This window comes from Xiphophorus hellerii, chromosome 13 (assembly GCF_003331165.1).
Source record: "Xiphophorus hellerii strain 12219 chromosome 13, Xiphophorus_hellerii-4.1, whole genome shotgun sequence".
NCBI classification, from domain to species: domain Eukaryota; kingdom Metazoa; phylum Chordata; class Actinopteri; order Cyprinodontiformes; family Poeciliidae; genus Xiphophorus; species Xiphophorus hellerii.
The window spans coordinates 29,277,255-29,300,646 of NC_045684.1; the positions used below are offsets into that span (position 1 = coordinate 29,277,255).

The 23,392-nt window shown below is 37.5% G+C and overlaps 1 protein-coding gene across 3 annotated transcripts in view; it reads left to right on the forward strand.

Annotated features, from left to right (window-relative positions):
* col22a1 (collagen, type XXII, alpha 1) overlaps positions 1-23,392 on the forward strand; it is a 72,239-nt gene that overhangs the window by 29,612 nt on the left and 19,235 nt on the right. For all 3 annotated transcript variants that reach the window (XM_032580998.1, XM_032580999.1, XM_032581000.1), the window contains 25 exons: positions 1,118-1,171; positions 1,257-1,301; positions 3,813-3,866; positions 3,960-4,013; positions 4,504-4,539; positions 7,139-7,168; positions 8,123-8,176; positions 8,286-8,339; positions 10,754-10,807; positions 12,940-12,993; positions 13,108-13,161; positions 13,273-13,326; positions 13,764-13,817; positions 13,951-13,995; positions 14,090-14,152; positions 15,436-15,489; positions 15,599-15,640; positions 15,730-15,762; positions 15,851-15,904; positions 19,188-19,241; positions 19,317-19,370; positions 19,459-19,512; positions 19,595-19,648; positions 20,089-20,193; positions 23,208-23,252. In XM_032580998.1, the coding sequence (XP_032436889.1) occupies positions 1,118-1,171; positions 1,257-1,301; positions 3,813-3,866; positions 3,960-4,013; positions 4,504-4,539; positions 7,139-7,168; positions 8,123-8,176; positions 8,286-8,339; positions 10,754-10,807; positions 12,940-12,993; positions 13,108-13,161; positions 13,273-13,326; positions 13,764-13,817; positions 13,951-13,995; positions 14,090-14,152; positions 15,436-15,489; positions 15,599-15,640; positions 15,730-15,762; positions 15,851-15,904; positions 19,188-19,241; positions 19,317-19,370; positions 19,459-19,512; positions 19,595-19,648; positions 20,089-20,193; positions 23,208-23,252 (1,308 nt within the window). The remainder of the gene's footprint in view (positions 1-1,117; positions 1,172-1,256; positions 1,302-3,812; positions 3,867-3,959; positions 4,014-4,503; positions 4,540-7,138; positions 7,169-8,122; positions 8,177-8,285; positions 8,340-10,753; positions 10,808-12,939; positions 12,994-13,107; positions 13,162-13,272; positions 13,327-13,763; positions 13,818-13,950; positions 13,996-14,089; positions 14,153-15,435; positions 15,490-15,598; positions 15,641-15,729; positions 15,763-15,850; positions 15,905-19,187; positions 19,242-19,316; positions 19,371-19,458; positions 19,513-19,594; positions 19,649-20,088; positions 20,194-23,207; positions 23,253-23,392) is intronic.

Below are 23,392 nucleotides of genomic sequence, written 5' to 3' on the forward strand. Positions count from 1 at the left end.
TTATATTTAGAATTCGTAGTTGCATTTCTGAACCATTTGAAAGGTTTGTTGCTGTTTATTTGTTACATGTTTAACCAAAGTAGTCAACCTATTGTTTTTGTCAGTTTCAGTTTCTTTATTTATTTTACATTGACTGCTCTACTACTAATTTCAGAGACTGAACAAATTAAAGTTGTTTTTACATGTTTGATCAGGCTTATGAAGGTATTGGTGGATTTACGTGTGATGTACTGGAGCAGAGTTATCAAATATATGTTTAATTCAATACATTTATGTCTGCGTTTAAAAAAAGAAACATTTTAAGTAAATCCAGAACAGTCTTTCTGTATCGAATCGGCCGATACTGTCATGTTCTGTGTTTTTCTGTGTGTTTATTTAGAGTTTCCTGTGTCTCTGTGTCTCCATGTTGTCCTGTCTCCCTTTGATTACTCCCAGGTGTTTCTCATTCCCTGATTACCTCCTGTGTATTTAGTGTCACCTGTATGTCTGTGTCTTTGTCGGGTCCTCGTCTAATGTGCTCTCAGTCCTTCGTGTGTCCAGTCGTAAATTCAGTTGCTACCGGCGTTGAGCCCTGGCTTCCGCTCAGTCGTGCTGCCTGTGTTTTTGGACTAGTTTTGGACTGTTTTGACGTTTATTTATTATTAAAACAACCATCAATCATCTCACCTGGGTCATCTGCGTCTTCCTCACCACCCTACCCCACCACTTCATGACAGATACTAAACCTCAGACATCAATATTGGTATCTTTATCAAAAAGTGAAAAAAGTGGATTGGTGCATCCCTACTTCAAACTATGCTACTTATCTTTCTTAATTCTCCATATTTACAGAAAATGCTCACATCCTTCTTGAAAAATGTTTTGTTTATTGCAATAGATGATTCAGTTTGTTCTACAATCTGAAAATAGAAATACAGTTTAGTTTACTTTTGCTAGCTTTTATGAAACATTTGATATCATTCATATTTGGAAAATTCTTTGCAGCTCAAGGCGAGTTTTATTTTGCCATAGGGTCTAAACTTTCTTTCAGCCGTTTTCAGTCAGTCACCAGAGTAAATTGCAATGACAGTGACTTCATAAGTCCAGCAAATATAATTGTTCATTTTATGTTCTTCAGGGAATCCAAGGAGATGCAGGAATTCCAGGTGCGCCCGGACCGAAAGGCGTCTCTGTGAGTAACGTGCCTCACCTCCATCAGATAAATAGTTACTGATAAATGTACTTTAGCTGAAAACCATCTACGTGTTTCGTTTTAGGGAGATTCTGGTGTGAAAGGAGAAAAAGGAACTCCAGGAGCTGGTGTAAGTTAACATGGGTCCAAACTTTTTAAAAGCAGAACCTTCACTTCCCTCATATTCTTCACGTTTCCAACGGACACCAGAGAAAACCCTCATCCTCACAGTGCAGCTATCCCCAGCATGTCTTGATATTAAAACCGTGATTTTAGGTTTTTACCTCCACCAAACTCTAATTCCTGATAAGAGACGGAACTTTCTGAGAAGGTGAGATCATGTTTTTTTTTCTTTCTCCTCGGAGGAATTGAAGAACTGAGGGGCGTAATTGTGCAAACAGATGGAGTTCACTTGATTCACTCTCCATGCTTCCTGTCTGGAATACTGTGGGGGTGTTTGGAGCTTTGTTGATGTCTGAAGCTTTCCTTGAAAAACTTTCTGTGTATGTTGCATATGTTGGGATATTAGATTTCACTTCAGGTTGCTAGTAAAAATGTCCTCTCAAAAGTCCTTAGGTACGCTATTTTTGTCCGTCAAAATGTTCTTTTTTTTTATCATTTAGCAAAATGCATACGAGCAATTTATAACAATCACTTCTATAGGATGCTAAGAGGTCAGAATTACAACACTGATTGCTTTGCCATATTGCAGGATGCTGTTTAAAAGGTTTGGGAACCTTACAGCTGCCAGGTTAAAATTTGTCTGTGAGCCAAACAGTCAGTCATTGAATAATTTCCTGTTGGTGAAAGTTACTGGAAAAATACTTTCCTCTGTAAAGTGATAAAGGAAACAAGCGGTTTTTAAGACACATGCAGCTGATGTTTGAAACGAAGAAATGTGTTTTTGCCACACATATTAGTTCAGATTAATGACTCCCACTTTGTTCCTGGAAACATTATGTACTCATTAGGAATGATCCTAACCTTGTTTTGATTACACTTTTCTTCCCATAAAAACCTAACAGCCACTTGGATTTTGTTCAACTTTTTTTCTCCACTTTGACATTTTTCCAACTCCGCCCTTCAGATCACACATAATTTTAGTTTCAGGACCCTGAATGACCAGGGATTGCACTGATCTGAGATTCTATTGGCCAATTTTTGATCACCAGTTTTTATCGGTGAAACACTTTGACGCTGTTTTTAGCAGATTATCTGCTTTTATGTACTTCCAAATTCTATAAAATGCTTTTCATCTACTGTTTTTTATTTTTTCACAATCTCAACACGGATTTGTCTTAAAACAATGTTTGGAGTAAAATTAAATGTAAAGTTCTCAAAAACAGATGAAAGGTACATAGCTGTCTTTTCCTGCATTGTGCAGTAAAATCATCAGAGTTATCTATCAATAAATCCAAACTAAAACAATATTGTATGACTTTTACAATACAGATTCACAAATGTAACTTTGGAATCAGAACTTAAAACTTCAAAGAGAAACTTTGGACTATTTACAATTGGTTTTATTGTCAGCTTTAATAATATCCCTTCTAATTTCTCTTTAAAAACCGTGACATAAGAAGTCCAGTTAAGTTTATTTGTAGAGCACATTTCAGCAACAAGGCAGTTCAAAGTGCTTTACACCATAAAAACATAACACAGTAGCCAGAAGAGAACATGCAAATAACACTACAAGGACTTTTTCTGCCCTGAGAAATTATTTTTTTTAATATTACAGATATTTTTATTTTATTTCTACTGTGGGTGCGTTCCATCAAATGAGTACAGTTTTAGAAGGAAGGAAATGAGCACCAAACTGAAGCACCAAAGAAGGTATTAGATGCAAAATAAGAAAAGATTCAAGACATTTATCGCAAATAACATTCTGCTAGCTTAGCACAACTGATTGTCTAATAATAATACTTACTTGTTAGCTACTGCTAGCATATTAATGATTTATTACCTTACTTTAGCAATGATTATATCGGCAATAGTTTCTAATATGTCAGCAAAGCAGCTTAGCAATTAAACTGAAGTTAGCATTTTGGCTAAGAGTTGCAAGCCTTTTTTTGTTCTTTTTAAAAAATATTAGGGCCAGAGATGTCATTGCCTCATTTTGTGAGAAAGCAGTAGCTAGCAGTAGTTTTACATAAAGAAAAAAAAGGAACAATTATTATGGGACTCACATTTTAAACTGGTTTTAGCTACTAGCTTATACTAGCAATGAGCACAGACAGCACAACTCCCATTACTAAAACATAGATCTCTTGTGGGAATTCACTAAGTAAAGTAGATCCTTACTGCAACTCTGAGAATACCAATAACCTGCCAAGTTGAAAGCTAAAAAGGAATATACAAACCTGCAGAGCAACATTCAGCCTTTGTGTTATCTGTTGAAAGTCCTGCTCTCTCTCGCTGTCCTGCAGCCTCAGTGACCTGCAGACATATTATAGAAAATACAGTTTCCTGTGGGGTATCTTCTTGCATATTGATGTACTCTGGCTGTATTAGTTCAACAGTAGTTCCTGGAAACAGAGGCTCCTGGATTTTCTTTTGCTGCGTTTTTAATGATTAAATAAATCAAACTATTTTCTCCTACCTCTGCTTGAAAACATTTGACACAAACCTGTTTACATTTTAGGGTCTTCCGGGTGTAGACGGATTGCCAGGAAAATCCGGACTACCTGGAAAAGATGTGAGTTTTATCAGTGATCAAGGTTTGGTTTTTACAAGGAGACTTTAATTTAAATTTTCTGATTTTGTTTTCTTTCTTTCTTTTGTCCCTCAGGGCCTGAGAGGACTGACTGGAGCACCTGGACCAAACGGAATCAAAGGCAACAAGGTTTGCACACCTTCCCGCTGCCACTCCAAGGAAAAGAGGATACTGTCATGAACATAATGTCAACAAGTTGAGCTGATATGACTGATTTACGCTGGATATCTTCCAAGGCTTCCCAAGCTTACAGTCTGCTCTCACCAGACATTCCTCAGTCTCCTCGTTGCACCATCAAACCCGTCTCGCTCTGTTTGTCTAAGAAAATAAAAAGCGGAGTTCATTTCGTCTGTCTGTAATTACTGGCTTTGATGATTCTCCCAGTGATGCACATTTGCTTGTAACACCACACCCACCCTGCTGTACGTACACATCAGAAGGCGCGCATAGACAGTCCCGCAAGGGTACGTCAACCACAAGTTCCATTTTGCTTTGGCTTACAATAAGCACACAGTTAAACATGACTCATTTTATGGATTACGGTAGCAGCTGTGTTATTATCACATATGAGGGTATTTTCATCCTGATGATGTTTGTTCTTGTGTGAACTCTGCCACAGGGGGAGAGAGGACTTCCTGGATTACCTGGGGATGTGGTGAGTATCAACAAAGTAGAAAAAGTAAAAACGGCTGAAGTTATTAACAGTTTGCAGTGGTGAACAATTTGGAGTAACACATTTCAAAGGTGAAGTAGAACTCTGATTGACATTTAATTTAGTCTGGTTAAGCTTTGAGAGTGCTTGAGTTATTGCTTAAACCAGTGGTCCCCAATCCCCGGGCCGCGGACCGGTACCGGTCCGTGGACCAATTGGTACCGGGCCGCGTAAGAAACAATTAAATATTTCTGTTTTATGTGTTATGTGAGTCTAGAGGAGCTTTTATTTTGAAAATCATTTAACTGGACTCTCTCGGTTACGTCTTGCGCGCCAACATTGAGCCACAAGCAGCAAAATGAGTAAGAAACAGATCAGATTCTTTGAAAAGTTTCTTTGAAGGGGAAAAGGCCCAGAGAAGAGACAGGAAAATGGATTTATCCCGGCAGGTGATTCCCACAGTCCAAGCTCTGCATGATATGATGACCGGCTCGTTAGTGAGGCAATGAAGCTTCAAATTGCTTCGCCACGTAGAGACCAAGAACCCTGTGCATCACTTCGGGTCTCTCTCATCTCTCCCAGATGGACCGTCTGGTTGCAGAGAAACAAGCTCAGGGCTCCATTAGTCGTTATCGTGAGTTAAAATTTTCACGAAAGTAAAATGTTCGTTTTTGTGGCGCATCTGTATCTTACTTTGAAGAGATATGTAAACATTACCATAGCGACCCGAGTCAGAGAGCATTAGGGCAGTGGAGAGACGAAAGGAGTAGAGCTTGTGAGTTTTAGGTCTGGTTCACACGGCAGGATTTAAGGATTGTCGGACGATTTTGTGACCACACACGACACGAGCCGATAAAAGTCCAACAGGTTCGGTTGGTTCGTGTGTCCAACCACACGGCAGGAGCAACACACCAACCGATTCCAGAAGAAAATCCAGTAAAACCCCCAACATACCAAACGTGAATTTAGAATAATCAAACAGTAGTGATAGTTTGTGGCTCATTTTAAGCGATAAAAGACGTAACAAAAAGAAAAGGCGTTTGATAAAAGATGGCGGGAGCAGCCGCTCGATTTGCTGCATTATGATTTGGAGGTGAGTTGTGTTTGTTCGTGGTTAACATTTTTAACGGAATAAACATAACCACATATAATAAACATATATAAAATGACCTTTACATATAGTAATAAACATTTCCACATATCACCTCCGATGTCGACCGGATTCTCAGTTGCCATGTCAACTGTTTGGGATTCCCCTCTGTTCTTACGTCATCGCGCTTTCTGATTGGCTACCTGTCACATTCAACAGGCTGCGTTCTCGCTCCCAGTCAGGGAAAAAACCCACAGGCTGCAAAAATCGGGCCAAGACAATGTTGAATATGCCCGATTTTAGTTAGGGCATATCCAACACACCACTCACCGCAGGACGTTGTAAGATTGTTGTAAAGGGGGCGTGCTGTGGTGGTGCAGGGGGTTAGCACGCCCCATGTTTGGAGGCCTTAGTTCTCAATGCGGACGTCGCAGGTTCGACTCCCGGGCCCGGCGACCTTTGCCGCATGTTCTCGCCCCTCTCCTCGCCCTCTTTCCTGTCTGCCTACTGTTGCAAAGAATACACGCCGCAAAAAAAAAAAGGCTTTAGCTGGAACGCCATCATGCAGAAGCATTATCTGACGGTCCCGGGCCGCAGCAAAATTGCCAAGTCTTGACCGGTCCGCTGTAATAAAAAGGCTGGCTTAAAGGAATAATCCAGAGGGCTTTTTTTAAGTGGGGTTTTGTGGAATAGTTCTGAGCAGTCAGTGCTCTACCCACTTTCTGATAAGGATCAAGGAGAAATTTAAAAAAGCTTGATATACATATATATTTATAATCAGAAGACTGAAATAGTTGTAATTAAAGCTGCAGTAACTTTTAAAAAAAAGAAATTTTTACACGTTGAAACTATCTCTATGTTGTGACAGTGTAATATGAGACAGATAATCTGCAAAATACAATAGTTTCTCTGGATTCTCTCAGTTATAACTAGAAACAACCAATCAGAGCTAGGAGGCGTGGCTTAGCGCTGTCAATTACACTCTGTGTAGTGACTCTCATCTCCCATTTTGCTCCCCCTTCCCTTGTGCTTTGCTACGCTGCAGCTAGCAGAGCCTGTTGTGAATGCTAAATCTTGTTAACCACTAATGATGCCAGGTAAATGGTTTTCCTGTAATGGTGCTGTTCCTCTGCTATTAGCACATTTAACAGCAAGTACATAAGGTTTATTGACAGCGCTAAGACCCTCCTCCTGGCTCTGATTGGTTGTTTTTGGTCAGGAATGGTGCATCTCTTCATACAGCAATAGCTGCTCAGATAGGAGGTGAAGGAGATCGATCTTTTCATAGATTATCTGTCTGATATTATACTGTCAGGACATGATGACAGTTTTTACAAATATGTAAAAATATTTTTTAATAAAAGTTACATACTGCAACTTTAAAGCTTCCACTTATATCATCACATCAGTGAGTTGTCCGGCTTTTCTGGCATATTAATGTTTTTTAAATGTAAAAGTAACCATTACCTGAAATGTTCTGATAATTTATTTACTTTTTATTTACTATTAAAGGCGCAGCAAGAAGGCCTACGAGGTGAAAGGGTAAGTTACTATTTGCCAAGAAGCATATTTCAATTATTTGGCTCATGAACACAGATATTATTATTTTTATGTGGTATTTTTGTCACCAGCATCCACTTCATTGTGCGTTCTAGCAGATTTCCATGCTTAATTATTATTAATAATAAATAGCATAGTCATGTCACAACAAATAAAGCTAATGTCTTTTAGAGTAATGTTTTTTTCTTGTGAATATGAAGAGGATCATATAAAGCATAATGTTGGGCACACACAAAAATAACAATATTAAAATATATATGAAAAACAACATTAAGAATAATGTACTGTACAGTAAGGACAAAATTCTAACATGAAATATTGAGCAGTTATCAAAAATAACATACAAAAGAATGTGCAACTGAGTTAGGGTAATTATGGAAAGATGTAACCAAAAATTAGAAATATGTATGTGTATTTGTGGATTTTACGACATCATTTACAGTACATAAAAATAAAACTGCACAAACATTGGAGATGTTCTAATACTCTTTGAAATTTTATTTAAAAATGAGCAAAACTAATTCTGAGCCCGAGTGGCTGTCAAAACTTTAAGGCAAATGAAAAATAAGACAGAAGAATAAACATAAAATACAAAAAAATATCACTTTGTAGTGGGATTATAATAAATTTGCATATGGTAGCTGATGATTATTGGTATTGCTTTAACCTTTTGCAAGTATGTCTCTACTGATGAGACAATAGCTGGTAAAGAACTTATCTTCCGTGCTATTCCAAATGAGTTTTATGCAGGACTTATTAAGTCAATAAAACCAAATACCTGCTACCTAAGATTAGCATTGGGTACCATCACAAACTCTAAAGTGGCATTTTCTGAAGTCTGGGACCAGACAGTAGCCTGTAACACTCTACCACCTTAGTTTATGTTTTTATAATTCTCTATTATAGCTCATACTCCCTATGTTGCTCTTGTTCCAGGGAGAGCCTGGACCTGCTGGGCCTCCTGGAGCAGACGGTCGACCAGGACCAGCTGTAAGAATTACTTTTAAGCTTCTGACTTGTGATGTCAAGGGAAAAAAGACTATTTGACTTTATATCCCACTCAGGCTGTATTAACTTTGACTAATAATTTGTTTCTCAGGGTCCTGCTGGTCCACCGGGTCTGCCTGGTGAGCACGGCGATCCTGGCCAAATGGTAAGACTTTGACCCAGAACTTGAATGTGGCTAATCTGGTAGTATAAGCTACTTGCACATGCAGACATAAATCTTTTCTGGATCGAGGTGTCTGCATTGTGTATTAGGAAAAGGCATCACAAGGGTTAACGTTTTAGATTTGCAGGTAAATCCACAACATAGACTTCACAAAAAATCAAATGTATATTTTTCAGCATATTAGCAATATCAGCAAGACTGACAAATGTAATATAGACAGAATTCTGCAGAAGTATCAATGAACCACACGAGTGTTATCATGTAACATTGTTATTACTATGTTATTACATAATTATTACTACATTATATAGAAATGTTATTACTGTTACTACAAAGTTACTATGTTCTTACATAGTAGCAATTATGCTGTTGCATAGTGGTATCTACTGTATGTTGTTACATAGTGGTATCTATGTTGTTATATAGTAGTTACTTTATTGTTACATAATAGTAGCTAGGTTGTTACATAGTTAAATGTGCTGTGTCAAAGTTAAAATTTTCTTATTCAGCTGGAGATGGAAGGAAGGATCAAACCAGAAAACATGTAGCGCTAAAGCAGTCCTGAAGGAAACTTAGCTAAGGTTTAAGGCATTCAGGAACAACTAATACAACTGTTATATACTGTTATGGCATGGAGTGTTGTTGGTGCTCTTAACAAAGGTCCTTTAAACTTCTATGAGAAGAAAAAGCCCATATATATCAAGACACATTAGAATATTTTAATCAGCTATAACTGTGTACATTGATGTATTTACAGGGAGTTTGTGACAACTAAAAACTGGTTTGCATGTTAAGCCAAACAAAATATCCAATATTTTCTTTCTCCAGTCTTATAAAACTTTCAATCAGTGACCTTCTTAATATGAAAAATATTAAAACACACAAGAATTATTTTGTGAGCTCACCATGAAAAGACAATTTTGTGCGTTAGCTCTGTGTGGGGAAAAAAAAAACAAAAAAACATTTTGAAATAAAATCTGCACGTCCCTGAATCTGCAAAGCAAGCCAGATAATTGCTCATTTTAAGCTAAAAATGATTATCGCTCTTTTAAAAAACATGTAACTCTTAATATGCAAGAATACAACCTTTAACTGATGAAATTAGATGTTTAAATGACATACAAGATCATTTCTGATGTTGTGGGAGGGAAATTAAGACATAAGGACCCTGTTATGAGCACTTGACTCATCAGTAACAGGGTGTTGGAATGAAACTCCTCAGCTGCTCAGTTGGACAGTCCAAGTTCCAGAGAGGCTTTGCTTTGATCCCATCAAGACATCCCATGTTAAATTGATAATAAAACAACCTTAATGTGGTGTTTTGTTATTATATTGAGAGGCTGTGCAGAAAATGAAAACATGTCATAGGTCACCACATCTAGTACTGGTAGTTGGATATTCTAAAATGCTTAATGTGAAAAACACATTAGGTGAGAAATGTTGGTTAATGTCACAAAACCGCATTCAATAATTAGCTAAGTTACCTGCTGCGATGAGTGAAAACTCCACCTGGAATCATTGTGTATTATGTACACATCAAAATTGGCAAAATTAAATCATCACTTTTCCCAGTCTATTTGGTACTTCTCAAACTTTGTGTTAATTTAATTATTTTGATAAGGCATTGAGTAGTTTTAACACTTGAAAGAGTAAAAGGAAAAACCTTTTTCATTTCCAATACGATATCGGTATCACCGCTTTGAGTATTGGACAATGCTGATATTGACCCGATACAATATCAGCGTGAATCATTCATACTTTTATTGCTTATTTTGGGGTGAAAAGGTCTCAAAACAAACTTTCCAGTTAGAGGAAGAAAATTAAACGAGTTTACACTGATTTCCTTTTTGGTTTGTTCGCAAATTATTTTACCATAGATATAGCCATCATCGGCTTTTGCAATATTCAACTCAATTCTATTCAGTTTATTTCTATAGCTCTAATTCACAACTTTGAGGCAGTTTGCCAAAAAAGTAATTTAAATTCAATCATACATAGATTCCAGTTGATCCTAATTACCAAACAGTACATTAAGCTCTGTTCATCATTACATTTTTTTAAAAGTTTTCTTATAAAAAGTACTCAGCAAGTTGCATGTAGTCAATCTTGTGTGGCACAGAGAAAACAACCACACCTCACACAGAAAACCCCAACTTTGATGTAATTGGACAAACTTGTAGGTGTCATATAAACTTCTCGATATTCTGTATTAAACTGTTCCGGGTTTCATGGCTCTTGAATGAAAGCAGCTTTCTTCAGAAGTGGTTTCCTAAATTCCCACAGAAAAACAGTTGCATAGGGTTCCCTATGTGGTTTGAGGCGGGAGTTATGTTTCAAAGTGCTCACTGCTGTTCTTTTTTAATTCAATTTTATTCATCCAAACTGTTTCTTTTCAGGGAAAGAAAGGTGAAAATGGACTGCCGGGAATTGACGGCCTTCCTGGACCTCCAGTAGGAACAAAATCCTTCTTATTACACAAATTTCTTTCCTTCTATAACAAATGTGATAAAATAACTTTAGGAATTACAGAACAGTCACAATGGACCTGTTAACACCTACATTTTATTATATGGATGTGTACAAAGTTTTGTTTACTTCATATCCTGCTACTGTCTCTTTTTTTTTAGTTTATGCTAATGGTTTACAAAGAATTTGATATGATAAACCCTTTTAGTCCATAAAGATCAGGTGCATTTTATTTTATCTGGCTGGCGTTGATGCTCTCTCTAAAAAGTTGATGTTCATAAATCAGTGTCACTTTAATCCACAATAAATCGAGTCTTCCCTGTTTTATAATCCCATAAAATTAATTGGTGTTACACAGTTATGTCAAAGCTTCTTCAAGTACCTAATGCTGACTTACTTGTTAAGGTTAGCTAAAGTGCTGTCAGTAGCATGTCGCTAGCATGTTAACTAACATTGACTCACTATGTTTAGTATGAATTACTGCATTTGTTCATTAAACTAAAACTGGCTTAAATGCTAAGGTTAGCTAAACTTCTGTTAGTAGCATTTGGACCATCAGTAGCAGACTGTTTTATAGGGAATGAAGAGAAATTCATGTTAATTAAATAAATAGCTGCAACACGTTTGATCTATTGACACTTTGCTTCAATAAGTGGAACATAGACAAAAATATATAAGCAGCGAATTGTGCCAGATTATGTGCTATATTTATTTGCAGGTAGAAACATCGGCCAAGATTAACCAAGCAGGAAAATCTGCTACCTGCCGCCCTCTAGTGGCTTATCAGCGCTACTCGTACCCAGGCTACGAGTAGCTCTCACATTTCCCACTTATTAATGCTGTCATTTAGAAAGGTATTACTGTAGGACAGCCAAGGCAGCTGAAAAATTCATCATCATCAGTGTGAGCAATCTATTAAAAACATTATAAGCAAAAGAGAGCCAAGCACTCTGTCTGACACTCTATTGGTTAGCATGGTAAATGTTAAAATTCATGACCGGAGCATTAGAACAAGGCTTAAAAGATGTGGTTTGTTTGGAAAGTCTGTCAGAAAAACACTGCTTTTCATTGGGAAAAAAAATAGAAATATTTCCAGGTTTTGAAAGCTACATTTGAATAAACCACAAGAACCCTATGGTAATGTTCACTTAGACCAAAGAAAAGATGTTTTGCCTAAAGGCAGAGCTGTATGCTTTTTTTTATTCTTATTTCACATGCACTTTCTATCTGTTAGGGTTAGGTAAAGCATGGTGGTGGAGGGATGATGATTTGCCTTGTAGATGCAGGATCTTTGTTGTCATTGATTTTGTTTTGCATTTCTATGAGGGAACATGAACATATCTGTCATGGGTCTTCAACCTGTGGTCTTCAGACCCTTCTCTGGGACTCTTAATAACTTTGTTTTTAAATCTAACATTAATAAAATCGAAATCAAACAATACATAGCATAAGAACAATAGAGAAAAAAATGTAACAATTTTCTGTTTAAAAGCAATACATGCTGTACATTTATTTCCACAATAGAATATGTACAGTTTCCTCAAGAAAATGAAACTAGTGATGTAAGATATTCTTTTTAGGCTCTAAGCCTTAAAATATGGAGAATTCAGCTCAGAGAAATGTATTCACCCTGTTTATAAAAGTGATTAAAATATATTCATGGCTGCATAAACATAAAGAAAATACATGCTACAGTTTATGAGATAAACTGGAATATAACTATTTTTAAGGCTCATGTATGTTTATTCGAGACAAAAGAAAATGCTCTTTGGATTCTAAATGTTACTAAACACAGTAGGTGTTCAACCAAGAATGATCAAAGTGTCGCATTGGTGCCATATGGAGTAATAACTCTGTTGTGTTTTACACCCATTAGGCCAGATTTATTATTATTATTCTACAACTTGATACAAGCCAGGATATCTTTTTGTCCTGAAACATGAAAGCTACACACCTGGGGTCTACTTTCTATTCCTCAATAATCTATACCTGAATAATTGTTGGGAGTTATATTTGTTTTTCAATATTGTAATAACAAAAATCACTTTTAATGGTTAGGTACATGATGAAATATCAATTCAAACAATGTTTTTTATTTCTTCTTCTTCTTTTTAAGGGTCCGCTCGGTCCGCCGGGTCCACCGGGGGGACCGGGACACATGGGACAGCCTGTGAGTGATGAGCTAAAATCAGTGCTCAACATTGCCTTCTGAAATTGTTATGGAAATAAACATGTATAGGCCACAACTGATAGACACTAAAGTACCTCCTTTGTGTTTCCCCAGGGTCTACCTGGTGAACTAGGATTTCCGGGTAAACCAGGAGAGCCAGGAAAACCTGTGAGTTCAATTTGTAATCCTAAAAACGTGTCATTCTGTTTTTTTAACCTTTACTAAAGAGTTGGAGTTTGTCGTCAGCTACTGTAACCATTTATCTCATGCTCTTTTAAGGGAATGCCTGGGAAGGATGGCCTGGATGGTCTTGCTGGCACTGATGGCTCTGTGGTCAGTACAAGCCTCAAAATTCCTCTTTTAACCCTCAAACAGCTGATCACAATTGTGTCATATCTACTTCTTGATATTCATTTTGATCCATTTTGTAATCTATAAACAGTTCAGCAAGCTTAAGACCCAAACCTGATGGCCAAACGATGGAAACACTCAAAAAAATAGCCATTAAAGCTTTTGAGGGTGAAAATCAGAGCACAAACATAAGAACTGTCAACTTGTGACTGTCAGATTTCTTTCGTTTTTTAAACATTTCAATGTCACAGAAAAGCAAAAACGTGAAATCTGCATAGGGCAAAGGCTTTTCCGAAAGTGAAGCATTTGATCAGCGTATTTTTAATCCGAACTTACGTGTGGCATATTGTCTATCATTTGTAAAGAGCTTTTTGCGATTAAATGGGTGCTCTCTTAATGTTGATCTTTTGTCCTCGAAGGGGCCCAGAGGAGAACGGGGAGCAGACGGTTTTCCTGGAAAGCCTGGACCTAAGGTACCACTGCTTCATCTAACCCTGGGACACACATAGACCGAGGGAAACCACATTACGTGTGACCCCAGGAGGTGGCATATGTCGTCTCCATGTGCAAAGCTGACATTTTGGTGGCTATGTCTCTTATCTGCAGGGTGATGAAGGGCCTCCTGGACCAAGAGGTCCTCCAGGGGAGAGGGTAAGTTCAGACCCTTTCTTATTTAGGACTTCAATGAGATACTTTCATTGAAACAGAAAGTGTGCTTTCTAATGTCATGTAAATTTCTTAACAGGGAGAAGCTGGGGCCCCCGGTCAACCAGGTGCTGATGGAGCACAAGGAGACAGAGGGACTCCGGTAGGAATTAACACCAAAATAATGATTGGAACTGAATGAAAGACCTTTTGTCCAAACCTAGACAAATTATCTGCAGTATTAGGTGGAAAATTACTTGTGATAATACGTAAGAACTCTTTTGTCCCCCATGCCTTCAGACTGTACAATTCCTCATTGGGGGGGGAGGTGACACAGGACAGAGGGTGGAAGGAGTAGTGACCCCTTGTATTTTTCTCCATACTTATCAGGTCAAACCACATAGTGCAATACGATATCACTGGTCAATCTATCCGTCAAATTCTTATATTTTTTTTTGTGTTGTATTTATATTTACTTATATTCTTATATTCTATATTCTTATTCCTTGTTTCTTGCATAATTTAAGGTTTTTCTTGCATAATTTAAGGTTTTGGTTACTCACATTTGGTGTGTACCTTAGTATTTAATTTGTATTTTGTATTCTTTTGCACTTTTGCTTACTGTGTGTTAACTTTGTGTTTTGCCTGGGAGCTGCTGGTAACTTCAATTTCCTGAGGGAGTCTTCCCAAAGGATCAATAAAGTACAAGTCTAAGTCTAAGTCTAACAGAAGTTATGATGCTAACAGCAACTAGCCTAAAAACACCAATTATAGCAGTTGATTTAAGTTTGGCTTTCCATTATCATTACTCCCAGTTTGGAGCACAGACGTAATGGAACAGAACATACCACCTGTGCTGGTTCACTGCTGTTGACTGCTGCACCATAATACATTTGCTTTTACCTTGCATATTATTTATTACTGAATTTCATCCAAATACGAGTAAGGTAAGGGCAGCCCAAAAACAGCAGGTAGTAGAGTAGACTATTGCCTGTTTGTGGTTTGGTATTTGTGTTTCAGTATTCAGACTTTTTTGTGGAACGTGAATCCTAATGTTCACAGAAATTTGCCATTTTGCAGACTTTTTCGTAGAGCACATCTAAAATATTTGAAGTAAAATACAGCTTGGGAACCTTAAATAACCTGCGTATTATGCTACTTGATGTGCTACTGGCTGGTATTTGCCAAGCAGCCAATCTAGGAGTACCATTTCTATTCCTTGGGGCTGATTGATGTAAATGGTTGGGTTAGATGTGTGATGTCACATCATATCGATTTGTGAATTCAATTGAAGTCGTATTGTAAACATTGTTTCTAGCTGTAACACAGAAAAGTTATTTTTGACAATAAAATGAAAATGTTTAAATTTCCCTTTTGTACATTTGAAACTGATGTGCCAGAAATGTGTGGAAACTCAGTTATTTGTCTCTTCTTTTCTTAATAAAGGGAGAAAGAGGAACAGAGGGACCATTTGGGCCAAAAGGTGAAAAGGGTGACAAGGTAAATGTTGGGAAACACTACAAGATGGCCGCTGTGGATGTTGCTTTGTAGTGGCTACACTGAGGTAGTTAGCATGCGGACTCTGTGAACGTGCCGTCTCTCGCCTCAGGGTGAAGTTGGACAACGGGGACTCCCTGGAGTTCCAGGAAACGTAAGTCGACCACCAGCCGTTTTCCATGTGCAGTTCAAGCCTCTTCTGCAGTTTAAGTTACCATATTCTGTGATGCGTTGTGTTGACAGGTCGCTAATGTCATCCCAGAGCCTGGCGAGCCGGTGAGTAGACACTTACACTTAAAAACACTTCTCTGCTTTAACTTTGTGCTGCAATTTTAAACTAATGTTCAGCTCTCTTGCCTCACAGGGGAAGCCGGGAGAGAAGGGGGAGAAAGGGGACCAAGGAAAACCAGGAGAATTGGTGATGCTTTCTTTCTTTTCACTTTTTTTTTCCCTCTAAGAAAATAGTAAAAAGCACAGCTGGCAATGTGCTCACATATCCACTAGATGTCAGCAGAGATTTTTCTCTATCCATCCATCCATCCATTTTCTAACATCCTTGTCCCTACTGGGGTCGGGAGGCGGGGTCACCCTGGACAGGTCGCCAGTCTGTCGCAGAGAGATTTTTCTTCAACATATAAAATTGTCACGACTCAGCAGCCTGGAAGCTGTTCAGGACATCATGTGCTGTCCAGTTAATTAGTTTGTATATTATGTCAGCTTAACACATCACTATTAGTGGAGCTTTAATATAAAATACTGTAAACAAATTGTACCTGTGTTAATCACTATACTTTGTAGTAGATTACATTAATTACATATCAGTGAGAAACATTATTTATCAACCTTACAGATTTCCTTTTCTTTCTTTTCTTTGGTATATATATATATATATATATATATATATATATATATGCAGTATATATATATATATACTCAAATGAGTATGAAAACATTTTTAGATTGATGATTTCATTTATTAAGGAGAAAAAACCAACAATTTCTGGCTCTAATTTTTGGAACGCGAAGTTCAATTCCTCTAGTAACACCTGGAGCTAATTACTCTTTGACCTTTACGGCCAGGAAACGACTCAAATCGACAACATGAAGTTGGTTAAACGGCCTTGAAAAGTAAGTCATTATGCCCTCGAATTAAGAAATTCAAGATAAAAAGTTTATTGACATTCATCAGTCTGCAAAGGGTTATAAAGTCTTAGCTGGGAGACTTACTGAAGTTACTCCAAGAGGTAGATTTTCTGTGACTCATTTCAGAAAGCAAAACTCAAATATAATATGGATTTATTACACATAGAGATAAATATTTCAAGCCTTTATTTCTTGTAATTCTGTTGATTTTTGACTCACAGAATGAAAGCTCCAAACTCCCTGCCTCAGCGACTTGGAATATGAGAGAAGATTGATTTTTAAAAAAGGACATTTCAATCAGAAATGTTGAGCTTGTGAAAAGTGTATTCATATCTCTGCACTCAGTATTTGGTTGGGTCTAACTTGGCATGAATTACGGCGTGGTTCTACTGAGATGGAATGGAAGTTCAGGTTAGATCCATAGAGGTCAAAAGGTCATCTGGACCATTGCTTCTGGTGCCTCTCATCTTCCCCTCCAGATTCTGGGACACTGATTTCCAAATCAAATGCAAACTTTACTTTCATCTGAAAAGGGAACTTTGAACCACTGAGCAACAGTCCAGGTCATTTTCTCACCTCTGACTCAGTCCACTCCTCATTAAGTTCCCCCAGACGGATTTTATTTCACAATCCTCTCAAGGTTATCCTTTTCCTACCAAGGTCCACATTTTCCTACCACTTGTTTTACTTCCACTGAACTTTCTGTGAATATGCCTGGATGCAGCTTTCTGTGAAAACCAGCTTCTTTAGCAATGACCTTTAATGACAGCTCAGTCAGCCGTCTTTCCCAGAAGTAACACCGTGTTCTACTGAATCATTGACCATATAATTGTGCAATTTTGAAAATATATTTAAGTGGAAACATGGCAATTTAAAAAAAAAGTTTTGTCACTAGGTTGAGGTATTTTATTTTATTTTTTTTTTTGGCTTTATAAAAATTGGTTTATATCGCAAAACTGCAATGGAAAAACCTGTTTCACTTCACACAAGTTACACGGTCAACATGTGACTAAATAAAACTTCCAATAAACTGTCAATAAAACTTCTTTGTGTTTTATTGGCAAAAAGAAGTAGTTGGAGGATCATGGCGAGGCGTGTTTTTTAATGACTTATCAAACTTATTCATGTGTGATTTTCATTGTTTTTCTTATCCAATGGAAAAACCACAACTGCAAAATTTTATTTTTTCAGCATTAGCGTAATATCAGCAAGATATTTGTAATGGAAATGTAGTTTAAAGACTCAGGAAACTTTGCAGGTGTTTTGAGTCAATTAGCTGATTAAGGTGTGACACCATGAGCTGCCCATATTCAACTTCATATTAATATTTAAAGTTTCTGAGACATGGATTTTGGCTTTTCTTCATGATTATAATCCTATAATCATCAAAATTACAAGAAATAACGGCTTTAAATATTTCACTCTCTATGTAACAAAGCCATAGAGTCAGTGAGTTTCACTTGCTGAAATGAGTGACCAAAAATATTGGGCTTTCCCACAGTATCCTAACTTATTTTAAATGCAGTCATGCAAAAAGTGGAAAAATAAAGCTGTCCTCAGTAAGGTCGGTATCTTGATTCAACAAGAAGGAGATCCGATATTACTGAGGAAGTTCCAGGGCCAAAGTCCCTGCTGACTGGAAAGAACACAGAGGTCCTTCTCAGATTTACCTGAAAACATATCTGGATGAAAATATCCCACGGACTGAAGCAACCAAATCGCTTTTTGTCATGAGATGGCACCTGGCTCAAAAATGACCTGGACGAAGGTTTTGGACTCCACTAGTCAGTCTGGACTTTAATCCCACTGAGGTCTTGTCGAATGACCTTCAACACGTCCTTCACACTCAGAAAAATCCCTCCAGTTTGGTAGAAATGAACCAATTCTGGAAGAAAGAGTAGGCGAAGATTGACCCAGTGTGATACTTCAGTTTTCCCAACACCTGATGGCGGCAGTCGTCACCCAGGGCGGCGCAGGCAGTTTTCAGGTGTAGGGGGTGAAAACTTTTGCAGATAGTTTTGTTTGTTTAGATTGTTCTCTCAATAAGGAAAAAAAATCATCATTTGAAAAGAGCATATTATTGTGTTGTATTTGGTTATATTTGTATGATATTACAGTTTGTATTTAGGTGTGGATGAAAAGCAGCAAAAGTTTTTGAGTATGGCAGGTCAAAATAGCCAAATTACAAAAATATAACTTGTGAAATCATTATTTAAACGGGTCATTACTAATTTAAACAGATGACAATGCAGAATTAATTTGTTATATTTTGAATTAATTATATGTGCCTCTATTAAATGTTTGGATTTTGTTTAAAAATGACATATATTTATTTCAAGATTTAATCAATTACTCCGTGTTCCTTTGCTGTATGGAGAGTGAAGAGTGCCAAAGTACAATAAATAAATAACTTATGAAATAGTTATTTAAATGTCATTCATTTGTTAAAAAAAATTGGCACCATTCTCTCTCCATATATAAGACCCTGAATGCCTTTTATTTAGAGCTACTGTAATTCTTACAATGCAGATCTGCTAAAATACGATGTTTCCCTTCAGGGTCCAAGAGGCTTACCTGGAGAACAAGGTTTCCAAGGACAACTAGGACCAACTGTAAGAACCCCGTATTTTTATATAGCTCCATCATTTTGTATGAATTGTTTCTCATTAGTTTTTGGGGTTTTCTAGGGTCCAAAGGGTGACACCGGACTCACAGGGGAGATTGGCCGTGTAGGAGACCCTGTAAGCTGTTTTTTTCTAAAATAAGTCTTACATTGAGAAATAAACTGCGCTCTAATCATATAGTCATCACTTTTATGCTTATTCCCAGGGTCCACCTGGTGCGGCAGGATCCCAGGGACCACGCGGTGCACCAGGAAGTGTGGTAAATAGCTTTTTACATTTACTCCAAATCTCTTTTCCAACATGAAAATCGATTCAGTTTGAAACAACCCATTTTTTTACAGGGTATTCCAGGCATCATTGGGCCTCCGGGTCCAGCCGGACAGAGAGGAGATAAGGTGAGTGTGTTGTGTCTGGGCTGGATGTCCTCTGTTTCTCTGCCAGTCCTTGAATTTGTTTCACCACATCAGCAGCGGGGAGGATTTTTCACGTTAGCGACGCAGAACACGTCCACAGTTTGCTCTCTTTTTGTTTTATAAAGCATTTACTGTCCCTCCGGGTTCTTCTGTGACATTAAAACTACAACATCATGTTCCAGTTTCTCATTTCACCTGCTGTGATGTGTGTTATCCCTTAGTGGATGTCACAGTTTGGCTCTCAAACTTTGAGTCAGGAATGAAAATCAGTCATCAGAGATGAAATCGGCTGGGAAAGGAGTGGAAATCGCACTGAATTCATAATGCAATGCAATAAATAGATCTGGAGCACCTGATTCCCTGTAAGAGCTCACAGCAGACAGTAACTTTGCTTCTTCTTTTGATTCAACTGTTTGGAATAGGGAGAGCAAGGTAAACCAGGACAATCTGGTTCCCGAGGCCCACCAGGAGAGCCTGGTATCATCGGACCTCCTGGAGCACCTGGGAAGGGCAAAGATGGCCAAAACGTAAGATTATTAATTCATTTATGTCATTTTTTTCACTCTTTAAATCTGTTTAGTTGCTAATCTTTTAATAATAATCACAACAAGATGTTCCTCTTTCAAGTGTTTCAAGAGTGTTTTGCAGCAGATATCCTGGCATATCTGTGCTTTTTCTCCAACAATATTTATACAGTGTAGTAAATGTACACTGTAAAAAAAGGGTGAATGTACCGTAGAAACGTGAGGTAATTTTCTGTTAAGTTTGAACAGGTTTTCCAGTTTACAGCTTTTCGAGTTTTCTACTTTATATCAATGTGAGGTACATGGTAAAAATACATAAAATTTCAGTTTTTAATCTATAGAAATGTTTGTGAGTGTTCCAGGAGCTCTTCCGAAGAACCTTAAATTTCAGTTTTAGATTAGCAGAAATGTGAGTAAATGAAACATGATGAACTGTCAAATCACGGTAAAAATGCGTTTTAGAGCTCACAGAAATGTTTGTACAATTAATTGCTTTTCTTTAAATTTTTCTTACATTGTACTTTTCTGGAAGTTTTTTTTGTGAAGAGCAAAATTGACTTCCGTACTCTGGTCCACGTCAATCGATTCCCACCCCTCTGCTTCACTATCACGACTCTACATTAGCTCATATGTCTGTTCATTCAATAAGTTAGTAGCAAAAAGAGTTTTTAAATTGAACATTTTGCTTATTTTGTATGGTTTTCGATTACAATATTGTGATTAATTACAGCCCTGTGATTAACTCTATTTCATTTCTTTCACCAGTCAGCTGACTGGGAGGGTTCAGCTGCTCTGTGCAATAAAAAACTAGAAAAATAAAAACCATGTTTTCACCAGCACGTTGACGTCAAGTTGCTGGTCATGACTGACATTTTTATAGGTCCTTCTAATCCTCAGGTTTCACCACCTTCACACATATCAGTGGATGTTTATTATTTTTGTGTTGCCTCAGTTATGCTGAGTCATCCAGCATTTATTTGCTGTTTTATATATAATGCCTTAATGAAAGCATGGACATGAAGTCAGACATGCTTGTGTAGAAATGAAAAGCTTTTGGTTATAAAAGGCCATTAAACTTTATTTAAATCCAGCCTTCACATATTTATCTTTGTTTGCTGAAATCTCTGAAGTGAATATTCTGACTTATCACAGTTACGGTTCTCTGGCAAAGTATTCACACACCTTGAAGTTGCACGCATCATATCTAGTGGTGGGACCCGATTAAAATCGAGTTAACAGTAATTATTAAACCATATATTTACAAAGTAGGCATCAGGTTCAATTCAAAAACCCTGTTGCTGCTAAATTATTGAATAAATGAGCTGCTAGTGGGCTAAAGAGAAGCAGCTTTGTCATCCATTGTTGTTGTTAGCGGATGTTGCTTGTGCGTCAGATTTACAGCCGTACCGGAAACAAAACACAAAAGTTCCCGGCTGGAGTGCGAGAAATTGTGTTAAATTTGATAATGTATGCAAACAATTCCTAAAAATTAAATGCGTCAAGGTCCCAGTCATAAACATATCACAACCACAAAGTTTTAATATCATTTATTGGGCTTTTTCTTTGTGGTAGACCAACACAGGATAGTTAGTAAAATTGTATTATTGTGCAAAGAAAAGTGTGACGAGTGTTTGTGTTCAGATGTTAATCTGACATCTTTACCTGTGTTCGGCTGAATCTCAGTATAATTGTAGTTTACTACTTAGAGAGTCAATAATAAAATAAAATGAAATTAGGTCCAAGCTTACAGTCCAAGGACTTAGTTGTTCTGATGAAAAATAAACTTTTTGGCCCATATGAAGAGTGTCGTGTGGTAGAAAACCAACGTTACACATGTCCCTGAACACATCATCTGCACATGGTTCACATATTGGTAGCACCATCATATAGAGATGCTTTCCTGAAGGTATTACAGGGAAGCTGACCACAGTCAACCACAATTAAGTCTAAAAAAAACTTGAGACCCCCTCTAAAGACATATACAGTAGCTGTCTATTTTCATAATTCAAACACCAAATTTATCTTAATATTTAATAATACACACAATAGTAGCACAATCTTAGTGCTACCACAGAAGCTAGCATCTACAGTCTTCTGTATTTCCAATCTTGGATGAATGGCCAGTTGGCGTCAATAAATGGCACTCCTGGATCGGCTCTTAGCAAATGCCAGCTAGAAGTGTGGCAGTTAGCATTGTGGCTAGGTGTTTCAGCTTCGGCTCCGTTTTCTTTGGAATATTTAGAAAAAAATCCACAACTAGGTGGATTTTTGCGCAAATAATTTAGTCGCGTATTTTCTTTTGCGAATAGACTTTGGGTCCACCATGTATATACAAAAAATTGAAAACCAATTAAATGCTACCTTGTTTTCGTCTGCGTTAGGAAATCCTAATAAAACATGTGGAAATAAAAAAGTGTGATAAATATGAAGGGATGTGAAGAATTTTGCAAGGGAATGTATTAACTTTGAGTTTTTAATGTTAAAAAGTATTTTTCAAAATAAATAATAAATAATAATAATAAGGCAAACAACTCAGCTATTTCTTTAAATAAGTTTAAGATCTGAACATTAATCCACAGTCAAATTAAGTCAAAATGTTTCATGCTGCACTTCTGAACCTTTTGTGTTCCACATGTTTCCTCCCTGTAAACATCTGCGGCTCTGCTTGTCGAGCCACACAGTAACACAAACATCTGTCTCTGCAGAAAACGAGCCTAAGTGGCAGATTTAGTTGCACACCACAACACGTTCCTCAGACATGCGTCTGTCCTGCTGACAAGGCGCAAACAGGAAGGACGCATCGCATTAAACCAGCGCAGGAGCACAACAACTGCGGCCTGCAGCACTTCTGTTGTTTTACTGTTGCCAGGCGCTGCCAGGAGGCCCCGCTGGAGCAACACGCCTGACGAAATTTTGGCAACAAGCTCAAGTTATTGATTTAAAAAAAAAAAGAAAAAGAAGAAAAAGTAATTTAGTAAGTGCAAACAGTTTGATTGTTTTTATTTGTGACCCTACAGGGAGAGCCGGGACCACCAGGGAATCAAGGGCTACCTGGAGTCAAGGTATAGTGATTTAAAAACATTTTGTTAATTAAGTTTTCAAGAGCAGCAACTTTTTCACCCACACCCGTATTCCTTCTATGTGGAAACTGAATATTTAGTCTCAATGAGGAAACGTACAACTGAACGTTAGGGCCAGGCTC